At 40.2% G+C, this 19,541-nt stretch overlaps 3 protein-coding genes across 4 annotated transcripts; 2 read left to right on the top strand and 1 right to left on the bottom strand.

The window, feature by feature from the left end:
• Positions 1-32: 32 nt before the first annotated feature.
• LOC104424293 (late embryogenesis abundant protein At5g17165) lies at positions 33-1,743 on the bottom strand. The gene is made up of 3 exons (XM_010036661.3): positions 1,608-1,743; positions 1,118-1,423; positions 33-263 (listed from the first exon to the last, which is right to left on the bottom strand). Exons 1-3 carry the CDS (start codon positions 1,688-1,690, stop codon positions 221-223), a joined length of 432 nt encoding a protein of 143 aa, XP_010034963.2. The 5' UTR covers positions 1,691-1,743; the 3' UTR covers positions 33-220.
• A 5,155-nt stretch (positions 1,744-6,898) lies between these two features.
• LOC104424288 lies at positions 6,899-10,060 on the top strand. 2 transcript variants are annotated; one of them, XR_005547344.1, is made up of 7 exons: positions 6,899-7,210; positions 7,316-7,537; positions 7,756-7,922; positions 9,189-9,270; positions 9,375-9,443; positions 9,595-9,928; positions 10,025-10,060. XR_005547344.1 is itself a non-coding variant. In XM_039304209.1 (6 exons), the coding sequence occupies exons 1-6, from the start codon at positions 7,097-7,099 to the stop codon at positions 9,763-9,765; spliced, it is 825 nt and encodes a 274-aa protein (XP_039160143.1). In that variant the 5' UTR covers positions 6,899-7,096; the 3' UTR covers positions 9,766-9,987. The 2 variants fall into 2 exon arrangements, 1 of the variants encoding a protein (XP_039160143.1); XM_039304209.1 differs by lacking the exon at positions 10,025-10,060 and having other exon boundaries at positions 9,595-9,987.
• Positions 10,061-14,843: 4,783 nt separating this feature from the next.
• LOC104430322 lies at positions 14,844-18,843 on the top strand. Its single transcript, XM_010043069.3, has 3 exons — positions 14,844-15,232; positions 17,098-17,285; positions 18,243-18,843. The coding sequence occupies exons 1-3, from the start codon at positions 15,140-15,142 to the stop codon at positions 18,580-18,582; spliced, it is 621 nt and encodes a 206-aa protein (XP_010041371.1). The 5' UTR covers positions 14,844-15,139; the 3' UTR covers positions 18,583-18,843.
• The last annotated feature ends 698 nt before the right edge of the window (positions 18,844-19,541 follow it).

Here is a 19,541-nt window from a genome sequence, read left to right as displayed (position 1 = left end):
AAGATAGCATCAATTAGAATGAGTCGGTGACATAAGGAAGTTCCCTATCGGCAGGGGTTATTGAACGTTGTTGAATTTTACAATCAAGACAAAACACAGGGAAGTTACATTCATATGTTATAGAGTGACCAAAACCAACAGCAGACGAGTTTAGCGGATAGCATGAAACCTAACCTTAACAGTCCCTATGTACAATTCGCAATAGCTGCTCGGCCTTGCACTATTCTGCGACTTCTCGTGTTGCCGTCTCGCTCGTTTCAGATGTTGGTAAAATATGTCTTTGAAATGGGTTGAACAATGAAATCGGATCGAGTAAAAACAACTCGGACTTTGAGGCGTGATATCACTTTTCTTTAAGGATTTATTTGTACAACGTTGTTAATGGTCACTTTGGCAAAAATCCTCCGGGATACAACAAAGTCTCGGATGAGAATCTAAATAACAATTCTAGTATTTCTCCAGGTGTCTCTCTCCCAAAACAATCGAAAATTGGTTTTTTTCAGAAATGAGACTCGAAAATGACCACACACTTCTTTCCGAAAATGACAAGTATTTATATGAAATGGTCTTGCAACTCTTCGTGAAAATTGCGAACAAACACGTCTTTAGAAAATTGTTCGGATAAACAAATGCGACTCTTCGGAAGAAGTCGAAAACGAACAATTGCAATCCTTCGGAAAAATTAAAACCGAATAAGTAATTTTCCAAAGGTTGTCTTGAAAAGACACAAATAAAATTCGGAATAATTATTATTTTAAATAGAATTTCGAATTTTCATTTATATTTCATTCCCGAAATTCTCAAAATAAAAAGGCAACCTTTGAACTGAAATATAAAATAAAATAAAATAAAAATAAATAAATAAAAAGCAATGGATTAATGCTTAATTAAACCATGCGACGCACGGCGTGCAAAGTGCGCCAAATAATCGCGCCAAAATCGTGCAATTATCCGCGCACCCGCACGCGGGTATGGTGGGTCTAGCCCCACCTAATCACTCCTTTAACTACAAAAGGAAATTTCTCATTAATAAACTAATCCTCCCGCTCCCACATTTTCTATGTGGGACAAAAAAAACACTTATTTTGTTTTAACAAACAAAATTCCAACATCAGATACTTCGACTTCGAGGCTGGTGGGCTTCTCCAGATCTTGGATACCAGTTGGGCGATACCAGGCCTCCTGCTCCAGCACCGACTCCTCGGGCTCGGGCTCGGGCTCGGGCACGTCCTCGCTCGCGTTACAATCGGAAGGAGGAACGAAGACCCCGGTTTGCGGGTGGGGAACCCAGTATTCTTCGGATTGAATCTGGATCACTTCATCGGGAACCACATTTTGCGGGACTGGGTCATCGGGGTTCTTCTCATACACCGTCGCCACATCCTCGGGATTCTTCTCTGGCGCTGAGGAGTGCCCATTTCTCCTGCATGCGTTGCGGAATTAGTACCGAGTCACTGATCGAGGAAAGCTCGAACAGTGGAAAGTATTGCGAGACACGTCGAAACGTGGATGAAGATGATGCGAAAGAAGGCCAAAACTCAACATTGAGGAAAGCATTAAACATAGGCCTACACGCGCTCTGGCTAACGAAACAACACGAAGAATACCTGGAATGAGCGACGGAAGTCCAACTCCAGATCGGAGCGTGAGGGGCGACTCGCTTGCCGATACTCCTGGAAACGGCGGCCATTCAGAACCTCCAGTTGACGAGTGGAAGTGGGATAGGGCGGTGATGGAGTTAGGAGAGAGAGGCGTGGTCAAGTCCAGTGTCCCACCGCCACTTCGGTTCAGGTCACCGAGCTCGGTGCACATCACATCACACCTGCCCTCGTGCGGACGTTTGCCATTGCCACCACCACGGTGCGCCACTGCCTACGTGGAAGCGGCAGGGCTCCTCTTGTCGAGAAAATATTACAAAGTGAAGCGGCGATCTTGCCACGCAATTCGACCCAACTGAGTATATTGTCACGTGACCAACTCGATACATACTTCTCTTTACATGGGGCGTTACATGAAAATTCTCATAAGAAATCGACCATAAACTACATCGGCCATCAAATATTTTTGACGAAAACAATAAAAAGAAAAATTCGATTAAATTCTCGAGTTCGTGTTCTGTTAAATTGCTAAAAGGAGGAGAGATGAGGCTGAAACTTCATCTTACGTACAGAACAATCAAGTCTTTTACAAAAGACAAAATACATAACATAAAACACATCATAACTACACATGTTCTACATAAAGCACTTGCCCCACTAACACCTAAAAACTAGGATAACCAACACACATGACTCCACTAACTCTAGTAACTGAAAAACTAAATCAACAACATGTGCAAAAAGAAATAACTATTATATTAACAATCCCTCCCTTAAACTGATGTTTGCTAACATTCAGTTTAAAGCCTTGATTTTTTTCACCGTGCAAACACCTAGTAACCTTCTGAGCTTCACAAATGACTCAATCTTGAGGGCCTTGGTGAATATATCAACAACTTGATCTTCACTCCTGCAGTAGATTAGATCAATTGTTCCATCATTGCTAAAATCTCTCAAGAAATAAAATTTCACGTCAATGTGCTTGCTTCTTCCATGTAACACTGGATTCTTGGAGAGTTTTATTGCTGAGTTATTGTTACAAAAAATTTTAGTAGGTCCCGGTTGTTTGAATTGTAGCTCATCAATAATTCTCCTTAGCCAAATAGCTTAACAAGCACTAGCTGTTGCAGCAACAAATTCAGCTTCTGTACTTGACAATGTGACAATTGGTTGCTTCTTGGATGACCACGAAATAGCACCTGTTCCAAACATAAAAACATAACCCGAAGTGCTCCTCCTATCATCTTGATCTCCTGCATAGTCACTATCAATAAATCCCAACAAATCAGACTTTTCACCCTTCTTGTAAAATAGCCCAAAGTCTCTAGTTCCTTGCAAGTAATGAAGGATTCTCTTGGCAGCTAACAAATGCATTTGTGTAGGATTCTCCATATATCTACTAATTAAACTCACATAATACATTATGTCTGGTCTTGTTGCTGTTAAATACATCAAACCGCCCACAATTTGTTTATAAAGTGTGCTGTCAACCTTCCTCCTTCATGATCTTTGTATAACTTTAAGCCAAACTCAACTGGAGTGTTTATAAGATTACAATCCTTCATCTGAAACCTGTCCAAAATTTCTCCCACATATTTCTTTTGAGAAATAAAGATCCCATCATCTGATTGTACCACTTCTATGCCAAGGAAGTAATGCATCATACCAAGATCAGACATTTCAAACTCATCCATCATAGATTTCTTGAATTCTTCAAACATGCCATCACAACTTCCAGTAAATATAAGATCGTCAACATACAAGCAGACAATAAGCATTTTCCCTTTATCTCCAATCTTGACAAAAAGCGTATGCTCATAAGGACATTTTGAAAAACCAACTTTAAGAAAATAAGTTTCAATACGACTATACCAAGCCCGAGGGGCTTGTTTTAGCCCATAAAGAGTTTTCTTCAATCTATAAACTTTATACTCATTTCCAATCTTGACATAACTAGGGAGTTGCTCAACAAATACCTGTTCCTCCAAGTACCCATGCAAGAATGCCGATTTGACATCTAGTTGGAAAATAGGCCAAGAATTCCCGTGCCGCCAATGCAACCACCAATCGATCGTATCATGTCTCGCAACCGGAGAAAAAACCTCTGTATAGTCGATCTCATATTGCTGCTTGTATCCCTTGGCTACCAAACGTGCTTTGTATTTGTCAACTTCACCATTTTCTTTCGCTTTGTTTTAAAGACCCACTTCACAAAGCAATGGTTTTTGTCCATCCGGAAGATCGGATAACTCCCAAGTATCATTTCTTTCAATGGAATAAATTTCATCATCCATCGTTTTTCGCCATTTTTCTTCTTTGACAGCACTCTCAAAAGTTGTAGGGTCATAATCTGAAAATAAGGCAAAGTGAGTTATTGAATTTCCAATTCCAGTTACCTCATAATCTTCCATCCAAGCGAGACTTTCTTCTAACGCGGCGAAGAGATTGGGCTTCTTCTTCATTGACTTCGATGCTGTTAGTGAAATTCCAACAGCCGTAGAAGTTGTATTTGATGAATTTTGGGGTATATAAGGTGCTGAAATTTGCTCCTGTTCAGCATCATTGTCATAAAGAACTTGGGTAGGCTGCTGCCTATTCCAATCCCAAGTGTTTTCTTCATCGAAAACAACATCCCTGCTAGTCACAATCTTCTTTGTTAGTGGATTGAATAATTTATATGCTTTGGATGCTTCACTTACACCAAGAAAAACATATTTTTCAGCATTGTCATCAAATTTCTTCCTTTTCACATCCGGGACATGGGCATATGCGATGCATCCAAAAATTCTGAAGTGATCTACAGCCGGTCTTCTCCCACTCCAAGCCTCTTCGGTGTCATATTCTGAACAGCAAAAGTTGGACTTCTGTTCAAAACATGAATACTCCATTTACTGCTTCGGCGAAAGTCTTTGGAACTCTTCCTCTTGCCAATAAACTTCTCACCATGTTGAGAATTGTTCTATTTTCCTCTCGGATACACCATTCTGCTGTGGTGTATATGCAGCGATAAGCTCTTTTCAAATGCCATACTCGCACAAAAACTTCAAATTCTTTTGAGCAATATTCACCACCACGATCTGTTCGAAGAGTCTTAATGGTCTTTCTGCTTCATTTTCAACACGAGTTTTGAAGCTTTTAAATGTGGAGAAAGCTTCTGATTTTTCCTGTAAAAAATAAACCCAAGTTTTTCTGGAAAAATCATCAATGAAGGTAATTAAGTATCTTTTACCTCCATTAGAAGATGGATTTATGGGACCGCAAATGTCCGAATGCACCAGTTGCAAAACATCCTTTGCTCTCCATGACTTTTCTTTTGAAAATTGAGAATGATGTTGTTTGCTAACAACACATTCTTCACAGACTTGGGAAGGAACAGTAATTTGAGGAAGACCCATCACCATGTTTTTCTGTTGGAAGGTCTTCAATCCACCAAAACTCAAGTGACCATAGCGAAAGTGCCAAAGCCATGACGGATCTTTCTTTTCAGCCATCAAACAAGACTGAATATTTTCAATTTTTAATGGAAACAATCTATTTGAATTCATAGGAACAACGCAATAGTACCTCTAACGGAATCATAAATTTCACACGACACCCTCGAATGGTGATTACATAACCCTTTTCTTGTAATTGGCCAGCACTCAACAGATTACTTTTCAAGTCGGGAACATACAACACATTAGAGATCGTTTTCACAAACCATTCTTGGTTCTTATCTTAATATCTCCTTTTCCCATCACTTTCACAGTAGAATGATCCCCAAAACTCACAGTGGAATGAAAATCTTCATTTAAATGAGAAAAAGAAGACTTACTTCCACTCATGTGGTTACTGCAGCCTGTATCCACATACCAAATATCTGACTCGCGCTTCTTTTCATCTTGAACAGCCATCAACAACGTTTCTGCTTCATTTTCTTCAACAAAGTTTGAACTCTCTACCTTTTCTTTATTATTAGGCAGCCTAGTATAACATTCAGATGCATAATGACCAAATTTATGACATCTAAAACACTCTACCTTGGCTTTGTTAGGATCTCGTCCTCTACCTTTGCCTTGAAATTGGTCATTATTGGCTTTGAAATTCCTGCCAACATCTCTATTTCCTCGATCTCCCTTCCTCTACCTCTACCTCTCCCCTTCCTCGAAATTGTTGGAATGAGTATTGGTAGAAGCCTTCAACGCTTGCTCCTCTACCGTTGAACTTGTTCATCTTCGTTCATGGACCAATAAGGAGCTTTGCAATTCATCAAGAGATAGCGCATCTATGTCTTTCGACTCTTCAATTGAGCGACAACATAATTAAACTTTGACGTCAAGGAACGCAAAATCTTCTCCACAATGGTAACGACGTCCATCTTCTCGCCATGGAATCGCATCTTGTTGCTGATCTCCATTGTTCTGGCACAATAACTAGTGACAGATTCTCCATCTTTCATCGCTAATGTTTCAAAATCTTTTCTCAAGGCTTGAAGCTGTGCACGCTTCACTCTAACAGAGCCTTGATATTTCTTCTTCATAGAATCCCATATATCCTTAGAAGTTTCTTTGCAAAGAATAGTCTCCAAAATGGAACGATCGATAGCCTGGAAAAAATAATTGTTTGCCTTCAGGTCATTCAACTTTCGAGCTTCCAGTGCGCTTTCTAGGGATCTCACAAAGCCATGCCTGCTGGTGGCTCTTGAATTCAGTTCGACAACCAACCAATACTCCTTTGATCGTAAAAAATTCTCCATCAGCATACTCCAATGGTCATAGTGACCATCAAAGCGTGGAATTGCTAGTTGAACAAAATTGTCAGTAGCCATTGGAAATATTGCTACTGCAATTCTCTCACGAAAGTTTTTTTTTTTTTTTTTTTTTAACTCTCACGTTTCTCTCGGGCTCTCGTCGATACCACTGTTAAATTGCTAAAAGGAGGAGAGATGAAAATGAAACTTCATCTTACGTACAGAACAACCAAATCTTTTACAAAAGACAAAATACATAATATAAAACACATCATAACTACCCATCTTCTCCATAAAGCACTTGCCCTACTAACACCTAAAAACTAGGATAACCAATACACATGACTCTACTAACTCTAGTAACTGAAAAACTAAATCAACAACATGTGCAAAAAGAAATAACTATTATATTAACAATGTTCGTGTCGAAATCAGACAAAATCGACATCCGACTTACGGCCTAGCCCGATTCTGAGCTATAAGTCATCCCGACTCAATTTCTGTCCTCCACAAAAGCGGGTTGGAACGAAATCTGCGGCCAGCGAGCGACCACGAGTGCAGAGGCGTGTGGCTCAACTTGCCACTCAACACTCTCCCTCATCACTCTCTCCATTCTCCCACTGCCACTAAAAACTTATCCCTCGACAGTGACGCTGACTCCTGCTCTCTTCTTCCTCTTCTTCTCCTTTCCTCCTCTCGTGTTTTTTTCTTGACAGAGCAACTCTCTCCCTCATTCTGCGATCGCAGTCGCAGCAAAAGCGGGCGAGAAATGTCGTCGGGTGTGGTCGCAGCAGGCGCCTCGTCTTCTTGCGGTGCCGCCGTCGCCCGCAAGATCACTTCCCACTCCTCTCCGAAACCCTTCCTCGCTTCTCACCATTACCAGGTCTAGTTGCGTTTGTGGGCCCTTCATTTTTATTTTTTTATCCCATCGACGACCCTCCGTTCACTCATCGCTTGGAATTCTTGGTTTTCCTCTTACTTGGCGCAGAAGACTGCTTTTCAAGGCATCAGTCTGCATGAAGCGAAGAAGGGTGCGTCGACTCTCTTTGTCGCCGATAATAGTCGCAGCTCCACCGCTAGTGTAGCGAGCAGGAAAGGGCTTGAGATCAGCGCGAAGACCGCAGGAGCGTCCAAGACCATCGAGGCTGAGGTCGACAAGCCTCTCGGCCTCACTCTCGGTCAAAAGTCTGGCGGTGGTGTCGTCATCACTGTAAGTTCGAGACTTCAATTGTCTCGTTTGAGCAAATTCCGTGCTCATTTCAGCCTAGAAATTAGATAGAGGCCTGATTGCTTGGTCTAGCTCTCAGCCTCAAGCTATGATTCCCAGATTTCCTTATTATTTTGCTCGTGACGATTGCTGGATATACATGGTGTTGTGGTCAATGTTGACTTAGGAAAAAATGGCTGATTTGAATTGGATTGAAATAGGCAGTAGATAGGGGAGGGAACGCGGCAAAAGCAGGGCTTAAGGCAGGAGACCAGGTGTTGTACACAAGCAGCTTCTTTGGTGATGAGCTTTGGCCTGCTGATAAGCTTGGATTCACAAAAACCGCCATCCAAGCAAAGCCTGATTCCATTTATTTTGTTGTTAGCAGGTGACTCCTTCCTCTCTTCTCTAGGATTTTTCTTTTTTTTTAAATTAACTTTCCTTCTCGGCTTGTCATCGCGTATGTCATAATTTTGAAAAGAATGGCGTATGGAGGCTTTGTGCATAAGAATAGAATAGAATAAATAAACAGCTTGACTGTAGTTTCCCTCCCTCAGTACGTTTGAGCTCGATGCCATCTGACTATAAGTTTTTGTTTTGAATTGAATGTCTATTTTCCTACGTAATAAATGTCGCTAATCGATAATCACATAGAAGTTTGAATCTTTCGTGCTGAAGTTAATAAACAAGCTATTGATGAGCTTTTTGGATTGTCGAAAGGGATACTGGTGAAGTCGATCTTATACTGTCCCAGATGGAGATGCTCACTTCCCATGATGCCATTGCAAGAAAAAAGACCTTTATTTTCCCTCAACTGCTAGAACACTTTGGCTTACTTCTTAATGCAGCCCAAATATTGTAGAACTTCAAAATCAATTATAGGCATATAAACTCATATGAAGGTAAGTTTGTGGCATTCAGGCTTCTTTTCTTTGCCCAAGAGATTGTCCTTTGATTAATTGAACAAAGATAGTCGAACATGGTACTGCCACCTACTTATGTAGCCGACTTGAGGATTCGAAGTTCAGAAATTTGACTGGCATGTGATTTACGTTGCATAAGACGTCATTTCTATGTCAATTAGGGAGTTCTTCTCATCAAAGTGGTGCTACACTTCTTTGCATTTGCAAGCACGTATGGGGAACCACAAATTTCCTGTGATAGCTCCCTATGAGGCAATTTACACGAGAATCGGTAGAGTTGGAAGCATATTTGTTCTAAACTTCAACCTCCTAGTCCCACTTCACTTGGGGGTTTCAGATGCCAAGGTGTATTCTAAGAAATTATGAGGTTGCTGTGGCATGGTTGCCAGAAGAAGTCTTCTGGCAAAGTAATATAATTTGGAGGAATGAAACTGAAAATAGTCTTGTAATATATGCAGACGAAGCTAACAGTGAATAGTTACTCCACCGTGTTGTGCTAAGACAATTGCACCCACCTAGTTGAGCTCTAGCTCTTTCGTGCTCTGGGAAGACATTGACAAAAAAGGAAACCCAAAGGGGAAGGTTAGAGCCAGAAAGAGACATCGTTTGAGATCTTCTTCCTAGTTAAGAAAAATGAGATATCTCTTAACTTTTCCACCTGAAGAGCACTCAATTCACGCAGCAGAGAATATTCTTGCATCTGAACTGACCACTGCATGCTTTCATTGCAGAGGCGCAGAAGTAGATGTTAAGCGGTTACCAAAGCGCCCTGCTCCTCCCCGATTTGGGAGGAAGTTGACTGAGACTCAAAAGGTTTACCTCTTCCTTACACGCAAATAATTCCAGTACGGTTCAATTTGTATCAAGTTCGAGAAAGGATAGGCGGTCTTACATGCTCTGCAAAACTTGGTGTGCAGGCTAGAGCCACTCACATCTGCCTAGATTGTGGATACGTATACACCTTGCAGAAACCGTTTGATGAGCAGGTAAGATGATTGTTCTGTCACGAATTATTTTCTCCATCTTAGCTGTTCAGAGGCTATTTCACCCTGAAAAAGTTGATATAATTGTTGGTATGCATGTAGATTTTGCAATAAATCGAGTGTAATGTAATTATGCACTTTGCTTGATCCGCAGCCGGATTCATACGGATGCCCTCAGTGTCAAGCACCGAAGAAAAGGTTTGCTCGGTACGACGTGAACACTGGAAAAGCAATCGGTGGTGGGTTGCCCCCGATTGGGGTTATCATAGGTCTGGTAGCTGGTGTTGGTGCTGTTGGAGCTTTGCTTGTCTATGGTCTTCAATAAAAGGCCATCATCATTGGTTACCAAATTGAAAGTACTTCCCATTTGTGTCAAATGTTTAGAGATTTTGTCCCCTCTTCTAGGGCTTATGTGAGAGGGATATACAAAGGGCAACTGTAAACCAAATGTCCATTTGAAAGCTGTTTTCTTTTTGAAGCAGTTTCATGTGCAGCAGGGGCAACTGTAAAATAATGTCCATTTGAAAGCTGTTTTCTTTTCGAAGCAGTTTCATGTGCACCAGGAAGGCAGAAGTTCGGGTCAGATCCAGCTGAAGGCAAACCAGAGGTTTTCTCTTTTCTAAATTCTCAAACCTTTTACTACATCGTCATCACAAATTTGCCGGAATTCGATTAATTTCAGGAAAAAATACCGTTCAGTGAAAGACTTTTTAATTTTCATTAAAGAAGAGGCGATTTCAGATAAGAAATATCATAAAGGGAATCAATGACTTCATTTTAAACGAAACTCTTCATTTTAAACGAAACTACATGTACATACACTATGTTGGGCAGCTTGAGAATATAAAAGTAAAATGTTTGAATTTAATCGACGATAAGGCACTCAAGAATTATAATCAAGATATGTGCCAAAATTTAATCGATGATGCGGATCTAGTAGAGCTCAGAAACATGCCAATATTTAATTGCCATCAGAAACATGCCAATATTAAATTGACAATTCGAATTTGGAAACTATAACTATAGTACAAGAATGATAATGCGTTTATTTGTTCATGTGTGGGAACCTTCAAAGGAAGGGATGCGTGTAATTAAAACTTACAATTGATGATTATTTGTTTGTGTGTGGAACCTTCAAAGAAAGGGATGTATGTAGTTAAAACTTACAATTGATGATTACTAATGGACGTTACAAATAGAGATTACCAAAAGTGATTATAAATAGATGTTACAAACGGTTACCGAATGGTTACATTGACTCTACTATTTGACGGTTTCTTCGACTCCGCTTTATTTTACTACGTTGTTGCATCTGAGGTTGCTTAATTCACTTTTTGTTGATTTCTTCAAGCTATCAATTCTTCAAGGGGTTGATAATTCTGTTTATAAATAACAAACTCTGCTCTCATCGACCAAGGTTTTTTTTACATATTTTAAATAACCAAAATTGGTCATTTTTAGTGCAAAAAAAATACCCCTTTTGTAGAATCTGATTCTTTCAAATTAGATGGTCAAAAGTCATCATGTGCCCCTTTGTCATCAGTAAATTTGAACTTTTCGTGCTAAATTTTATCTTGGTTTGATTCATCATATGACTCATATTTTTCAACAAGAGGTGCGTTTGGTGTAAAGTTTTCATGTGGTTCTCTATCTTTGTCTTTAAGTAGTTGCTCATATTTATACACTCTTATTACCAATTGGAATAAATCGGTGAAATTTTGGCATCCAAATTTTTCTCTAAGATTGAATTTCAATTCACTAAAAGCCAGATTTGTGAATTCTTTCTCTAAGAGTAAAGTAAGGCATCTATTCCTAACTCTCTTGAATCAAGCAACAAATTGACCGATTGATTCATTACAGTAATGATAAATTTTAGCCAAATTAGGGCGTGCATGGAAACACTCCAAAAGTGTTTCCGGCACACTGTACGGAAAGTGTTCGGAACAAAAAAAGAATTAAAAACGCGTTTGGTTGCGTTTTTACATTTTTTTTTGTTTTTGTTTCTGGAACGAAATAGAAACAGAAAAAGAAACAAAAAAGTTGTTTCTCCCGAAAAAACACTTCTCGGAAGAAACAAAAGAACAAAAATCACTCTTCTCTCTCTTCTTCTTCTCTTCTTCTTTTCTTCTTTTTTTTTCTTCTTTTTCATTTTGGTGGTCGCCGGCCTCGCCATGGCCGGGCGACCGGTCGTCGAGGCTCGGCCTCGCCCGGATCCGGCGAGGCCGAGCGTCGCCCGGCAGCGAGGCCGAGCCTCGCCCAACCACGGCCGAGCTCGGCCTCGCCGTGGCCGGGCGAGGCCGTCGGCCCCGTCGGCCGGCCACGGAGCCGGTGGCCTGGCCAAGAAAAGAAAAAATAAAAAAGAAAGGAAAAATAAAAAATAAAAAAATGTTTAAAAAATTAAAAGAAACAAAAAATAATAAAATTTACCAAACGTGTTTCGTTCATTTTTTATTCCTACAAAACGTTACCAAACGTGTTCTTTTGTTCAAAAACTGCTCCAAACAAAACACTTTTTTTGTTTCGTTCGTGAACAAAAAAAGAAATGAAACAAATCTTGCGCACCTTAGTAATTGATACTTCAGGTATTTTTCTATGAAATTAAGAACAGAGTTACATTTTCATCTCAGCCCAAGTATGAATTGACTTAGGTAAATTCATATACCAAGTAAATGCAATTTTTAATAAAGACAAAGGGAACAATCTAAGTCTTGAGAATTCTTTTTTTTTTTTTTTTTGAAATGAGAATTCATTTGTTCGTCTCTTCACATTGGGGGACAATGTGTTCCAACAATCAACTAGTCATCTTTCGATCAAAAAAAAAAAAAAAAAAAACTAGTCATCTTAGCCAATGAAAACAACTTACGTCTTTTTTTTTTTTTTTTTTGTCGAAAACAACTTAAGTTAGGAGATTTGAATTTTCTTGGGTAAGGTGTAGTGTCAACCAACGAGGATGTGGTTTTTTATTTATTGGCTTGACCATTCCTTTTGTCGTTGTCATACATGTTCAACCACTTGATTAGGATATGGAAGTTGACACTCCTGACGTTAGATTCGAGGTAGGATATTTAGGCCTTTGTAAAATCCCCACTAGAGGTGGGATCTCTTGTCTAAATTATTTTCGTTGTTCAACTAATTAAGAGTTTGGGAAACACACTCATAAGCTACCGTGTTCGTTTGGATCGGTATGCACTAATTGAATGTCCTGGGCTTGAAGATGACATCGTTGATCGCATTGGCGACCATAAACCCGATCACATAAATGTGTCTTGTTCTGTGATTCGTCATTTTGTTCCTTTGTTTCTCGAATAGCTGCTTCAAGGTAGCCCAAAAGTAAGCTCTGATGCATTACATTAACTTTTCTACCTTGAAGGCTTCTTCGATTCTACTATTTGACAATGGAAAAATTACCAAAAAAGTTCTAAACCTATTATAATTATGCTAGTTCAGTCTTACACTTATTTTTTTGACCAATTGAATCATAAACATTTTACAATTATTCCCCATCAATCCATCTAACCAAAATTAGCCGGCCGGCGTTGACGACATTTTTTAATAATATTTTATTTTTTGAAATATTTTATTATTGTTTTTATCTTCTTTTTTCCTTCTCCCTCTTCCTTCTTCCTCTCTCCTCCCTCCTCCTTCCTTTGGCTTCAGCGACCGGCTAGGCTGGTGGGTCGCCGGATTGAGGCAATCCGTTGAGCTCGCGCAAAGCAACGGCGGGGTGAACCCCCGCCAAATCTGGCAAGGGCTCGCCTCGCAATCGTGGCATGAGGCCAGCCCTCGCTAGATTAGGCGAGAAGGGCTCCACCAAATGCGATGGTGAGCCCTTCCTCACCGCCGATTCGACGAGGTTTGGCCTTGCTATCGCTTTGCGCGAGCTTGCCGACTGGCGAGGCAAGTCCGCCGGGGTTTTGCCCCGCCGTTGCTAGGCGCGAGCTCGCCAGACCCGGCGACAGCGAGGCCCCCCTTGCCACATCTAGCGAGGTGAGCTAGCTCGGCCGCCTTAGTTCGGCGACCCGCCAGCCCTCTCCTTTGGCCGGTCACCAAAGCCAAAGGAAGAAGGAGGAAGGAGGGAGAGGGAGAAGGGAAAAAAAAAGATAAAAAGAAAAAGATTAATAAAAAATTTCAAAAAAATAAAATATCATTAAAAGAATGTCGATGGCAAGCCAATTTTGGCCGAATGGACTGATCGGGAATAATTGTAAAAAGTTTAGGATTCAATTGGTCAAAAGAATAAGTTTATAACTGAATTAGCTCAATTGTAATAGATTTAGGACTTTTTTAGTAATTTTCCCATTTGACAATTGCTTGATTATACTAAGTCCATGGTTACTTTCTTGATGGTTGCATTCGTGATTATCAGTTTTACTTTTTGTCAATTCCTTCGGATTGTCAATTTATCAAGTTATTGATAATTTTATTTTTAAATGATCAAATTTTTCTCTCATCAACTGAGTCTATTTTCAGTTTATAATAACCAAGATTGGTCATGTTTTGGTGCAAACGGAACCAATAGATCTTCCAAGCATATCGATCTCCCTAGCCATAATCAAGCACTGGCACCACTGACAACCGAAGTGTGCGATACTTCAACAAGTCTCGAGAGCAGTCTCTCCTTAAGGTTCTGGGTACTTGTTGCGTCGTAAGTCAAATTGATTTTATGTTGTACATCCCCTAGTTTTAGAGCGTGTGAGTCGCAGAGTGAGGAAGGGGAAGATTGACATAATAAAACCAATTTAGAGGTCAGGAATCTCTGACAATTAAAACCGTACCATGAAGGTAATCAAAGTCTCGCTCTATAAGTAATGAGAAATTAAGATTTGAATTGCGGAAACAGGAGGGGCAGGGGAGCCCCCATATAACACGTCGTAGACTTAGCTTGAGGGTTTCGACCAAAAACAAAAAGACTTGGCTCGAGCGTGACATGGGTATGGTCAAACGATGCCTTTGCCAGCAGAATCCATGAAATTTCGTTTCTGAACACACGTCGTAGACTTAGCTCAAGCATTTCAACCAAAAAAAAAAAAAAAAAACAAGAAAACTTAGCTCGAGCGTGGCATGGATATTGCCTTTGCCGGCAGAATCCATGAAATTTCGTTCCTGCAGAGTTCAAATAGACAAGGGAATTATTAGTCGACTGGGTCAACTTTTACCTCAGTAGAGTAAAAAGTTATCGGGTGTTGCTCAGTCCCGCGTTTGAAGCATTTTGACCATCAACGTTTTCGTGTGTGAATGGACGAAGAAAGACACCATTTTGAGCTTTTTGTGGAGTTCGAAAATAGCGCAGCCGCAGAAGCTGTCGCCTTCTTATCCTTGACCCACGACACTCCCCCCATTAAATTGTACGCCTTCAGGGCAAATGGATCTTAGTTATCTTAGGTCCACGAGAAAATAGAACCAATCCCATCTGGTTGTTAACTTGTTAACCTGTGAGCGCAGCTTTGGACTTAACAAAAAGGGAGTAACTTGCTTAGGAACTCTCGCTTCTTTTTTTCTCCTCTCTCTCTCTCTCTCTGTGCGAGCGTATTTCCTCGTTTTCTTCTCTCTTTTCCTGGGAAAACCTCAGCTTCCACAGATCACCGAGACTCAAAACTAATATTGCTACTCTGTTCTTCACCTACTCTGCACTTCTGAGATTTCTTCATTTGTGAGGTGTCATACTCCCCACAGAGAGAGAGAGAGAGAGAGAGAGAGAGATGGATAGGAAGGGTGTGATATGTGGGGTCGTGGGGTTCTTGGGGCTGCTTTCAGCTGCGACGGGTTTCGCCGCCGAGGCCACCAGGATAAAGGTAAGAAGCCCGCGTTTTGAATGAGAAACATGTGATGGATTGGAGGGGTTTGCATTTCCATTTGTTTGTTCCTCTTGAATCCCCCGGTTGACATTGCCAAGAAAAGTTTCCTCTCGTATGCTTTTGCCTTCTGGTTGTTTAGGAAACACTTCTTCGCTGAGCCGTGAGCTTGTGTTAGATATTTGAGCTTCCAGCTTTCAGTTGGAGTCCCTCCCTCCTCTATTCCCGGTGCAATTTTATTTTCTTTCTCTCAGATTGCTTTTTCTCCCTTTTGTAATTGCCCCGGGAAAAAAGGGTATGGATTGCTAATTTGTGTTTTGCGCTATCTTTTTAGTGATTAGAGTTCGAGTTTAACACTGTATGTCCTATTAGAGTTTCCTTTTTCTGAAAGATTGCTCCGTTGGGAGATTGTGTCAGGTTCTTGCCGAGGTGCTTAGTAGAAGTCTTACGTATTGTATCGATTTCTTGCTGGTGCAAACTCCAAAGCCAGGAGTGACTTGCTTTTGGATTCCATTTGCATCTCTCCCATGTTCAGCTGATTACGTTAAAGATTTTGCCAAGTCCAGTTTCTACTAGGAAGTGAAGTACTTAGTTAGAAACTAGAAAGTGAACTGCTAAATGTACAGATTATGTCTAGGCTGCGTCAGGGATGGGGGACTTGGGCGGGACCTAATACGACACAGACAAAAAATGGTTAAACCATCCCACTTTAGTTCTGATTGACGCTATGATGGTTATGTTAGCGAATAAAATGGTTAAGCCATCTCATTTAGTTAGGAGATGCACTTGGGAATGTTTTCATGGTTTGACTGGGATTGGTGAGGGGCTGCTCAGGAAAAGTTTATTTGTGTCACTTCCTGGAAGTCCATTCGAGTGCCCTTGAAGTGACTATAATTGACATTCTGCTTCATTGCTATATTGTGGCAAGATGGATTGCTTTTCAGCAGTTAATGTTCTGGCGTTCAATTAGCACCCTAGCAGCCCATGCTGTGTTTTTGGTTGAAGAGAGTACATGCACGCAGATGTATTGTTTCATGACAGTGGATGGAGAATCAAGGTAAAAGAGAGCAAGTCCAAGGATTCATATACAGAATGTAACTCAATGTCAGAAATCCCTCTGTACTGCCTAGATGGTTTCTATTTCATTGAATGTCTCATAAAAGCAGAGCAGAAATGTCCTTTCACTGTGTGAATTGTCAGATTCAATCCATTAGAGAGCTTGAGCATTTTATGACCGGTTTCCTTACAAATATGCCAATTCTTTTTTCATTTTATTCTATTTAGGAGGATTAGGTTGTCGTATAAGCACTCCTGTTGGTGGTCTCATGAAAAGGTAATTTCTGTCGTGATCTCTTGTTGGAATTTATCATAGTGTCTGAGGTTAGGTCTCAGTGCTTTCTTAGGTAAAGTCCTAGTTTCCTGCTTTCTCATGGTGGATTGTTTTGTTCTGCTCTGGATATATGCTGACCTAAATCATATAAATCTTGTGCCTGGTTTCACTGGTTGATATTTTTCTCTCACCACATGGCTAAATATGATACTTTCTTAATAGATAGCTGAAGATGTTATTCTTTTCCTCTTGTGTATAACGGTTGATTACCTTGTTGGAATTTATCATAGTGTCTGAGGTTAGGTCTCAGTGCTTTCTTAGGTAAAGTCCTAGTTTCCTGCTTTCTCATGGTGGATTGTTTTGTTCTGCTCTGGATATATGCTGACACTAAATCATATAAATCTTGTGCCTGGTTTCACTGGTTGATATTTTTCTCTCACCACATGGCTAAATATGATACTTTCTTAATAGATAGCTGAAGATGTTATTCTTTTCCTCTTGTGTATAACGGTTGATTACCTTTTGAGATTCGTAGGCTTCTGAAGTGACACAGTGTGAATATCCACGTACTCCTGCTGTGAGTCTAGGTTCAACAGCTGTGCTAACTCTCTTGATCGCCCAAGTGATCATTAGTATGGCAACTGGGTGCATTTGCTGCAGAAGAAACACTCATCCATCGACCTCTAGTGGGACTATTGCAGTTATCTGCTTCATTCTTTCCTGGTAAAATTTCAACCACGCCTTTGGCATCTAGATGTGGTTAAAATACAATGTCTTTTTTTGTGGTGTTCGTGTACATCTGGCATTTTTATTGAGTGATGGTGTCAGGAATATGTGGATGTGCTGCATGGTAGGCAGCATATTTGGATGGAAAATGCAGCTAGTAATTGAGACCCTACAAGTTTCTTCTTTTGTTTTATTTCTTTATTTAATTTGACAGTCTATGTCTACTACTCCTCCACATTGCTATGAATACTCCCATTGTCATTTTACCTATTCATCAGGTTCTTCTATACTTTTGTCTGGTTAAGTCTGTCAGACTTGTAATTCTTCTATGGAGAGATGTAACGATGGTAAACTAACTAGCAACAACCTTGTCTAAATTTTATTGAATTTCGAGCTTCTTCCCATTGAACAATATTGTATTACCTCTGGTTTATCAGAGGCATTGGCGGATGACAATCCACCGGATGATGCTGAAGAAGGGTGAAAATAATGATAAGCAATCAAATGCCAGCACCAATCTTGCATTGCTGGACTGCTTGGATTGGAACATGGTTCGTGTGGAGGATTGAACTGAATTTTCTTGGTTGTTAATAGCATAGATGTAGATGGAAAAGGATTTCTTTGATTAACGGATATTAAATCATCTAAAGAATGCAAACTTGTGATTTAGCAGAGTCGTCAACAATGTCTTTGATTGGTGCGAGTGGCAGAGTTAATTCAAGAACTATTTCCTATATAGATCATAAGTATAGAGGAGAGTATTGGTGGGCCAGATTCTGACATGAGCATACTTAATAATAAGGTTGAGGATTGCACTTTGTGTAGTTATGCAAATGTAGAACTAATTGGTGATTAATTTTATGCATAATTTGTGATCTTGCCGCAGTTCAGAGAGCATATACTGTTTGCCCACGGTCATATGCATGTTCACTGTCTACTATCCTCGCCATGCAGGATCACATTCGTCATCGCGTTCTTCTTGTTGCTAACAGCGGCTGCTCTAAACGACCGGCATGCTGCAGCAAACAGGTACGACTGGTATGGAAATTGTTATGTCGTGAAACCTGGTGTGTCCGCAGGAGGTGCCCTCTTGTCCCTTGCTACAGTTACCCTTGGAATGATCTCATATCTCGCCCTGACTTCAGCAAAAAATAACGCCGACCAAGGCTGGGGCAACGCGCCTCTGCCTAATCAAGGAGGTGTGGCTATGGGACAACCACAATTCCCTCCTCAAACCGGTGCTGATCCTGTTTTTGTACACGAGGATACCTATATGAGACGGCAGTTCACATGATGTGTATGTGAAGATCATGGGGATACACCTCTCCGTAGGTGGCTGCCCACCGTCATGATAAGGACTGCAGCGTTTGCAATCTGCTTTAAAGACCATCTTTTATGTGTAATGTTCTCTGTCTAGGACAATTCTTCCCCCTCTCTTTTATGTTTCTGTTTGATAAGGAAACGGTATACTGGCGTAGGCCATATTGCGCGCCCACTTATTTAGTGCATCGTACATTTTCTTGATAGTGAATTAGATGGTTCGAGTGTAACGATATGCACATGCACAGATCCATCTGGATGTGATTCTGAAGCATCGCAAGGAGATAGGCTTGAGTGATTCACAAATAGTCAAGTGAATGCAAAGTTATATTCTGAAATCTTGAGGGCGTTTGAAACTTTCTAGTCATAAAAGGTGGATTTCACCATTATTAATAGCTACAGCAACTAAATTTTGCATTTTTTCAGACACAGTAAAATTCCACGTATTAACAAATTCCGATTAGTAACTCTCTCATTGGAGTTGATATTTACTATGTGTGAAAGGCTGAATGCAAATGTAAGAGGAAACAAGTGATAGATTGAGCGCAGGAAATGGGTAAGGATGATTACAGTTTGAGTGGAGAAAGCAGAAGCAGGTGCTTGGGAGGTGGATGAAATCCGAAAATCCCAATTGCAATCGCAATCCAATTTTAGTCGCTGCTAATTCTTCGACATGATTAGCGAATTTCGATAAGAAAGAATGATAAAATTTTAATATTAAAAAAATCACAAAAAATCTCAAGACATAATTATCCTTAATTTTTTTGTAATACCTTAAACTGTAAATTTGTAAATGTGTGACATATTTGTTTTAAATTTTTTCGCTGACATAAAAAATTCTAAATTTGTTTTGGTATGATATATTTTTTTTTTTGGTAAAAGGTAAGTAATATAGCTAGAGAACCAAGCAGCTATACAAAAAGCACAGCAACA

The sequence above is a fragment of the Eucalyptus grandis genome, chromosome 11 (genome assembly GCF_016545825.1).
Source record: "Eucalyptus grandis isolate ANBG69807.140 chromosome 11, ASM1654582v1, whole genome shotgun sequence".
Classification (NCBI taxonomy): domain Eukaryota; kingdom Viridiplantae; phylum Streptophyta; class Magnoliopsida; order Myrtales; family Myrtaceae; genus Eucalyptus; species Eucalyptus grandis.
This window is presented reverse-complemented; position numbering and strand designations above follow the sequence as displayed.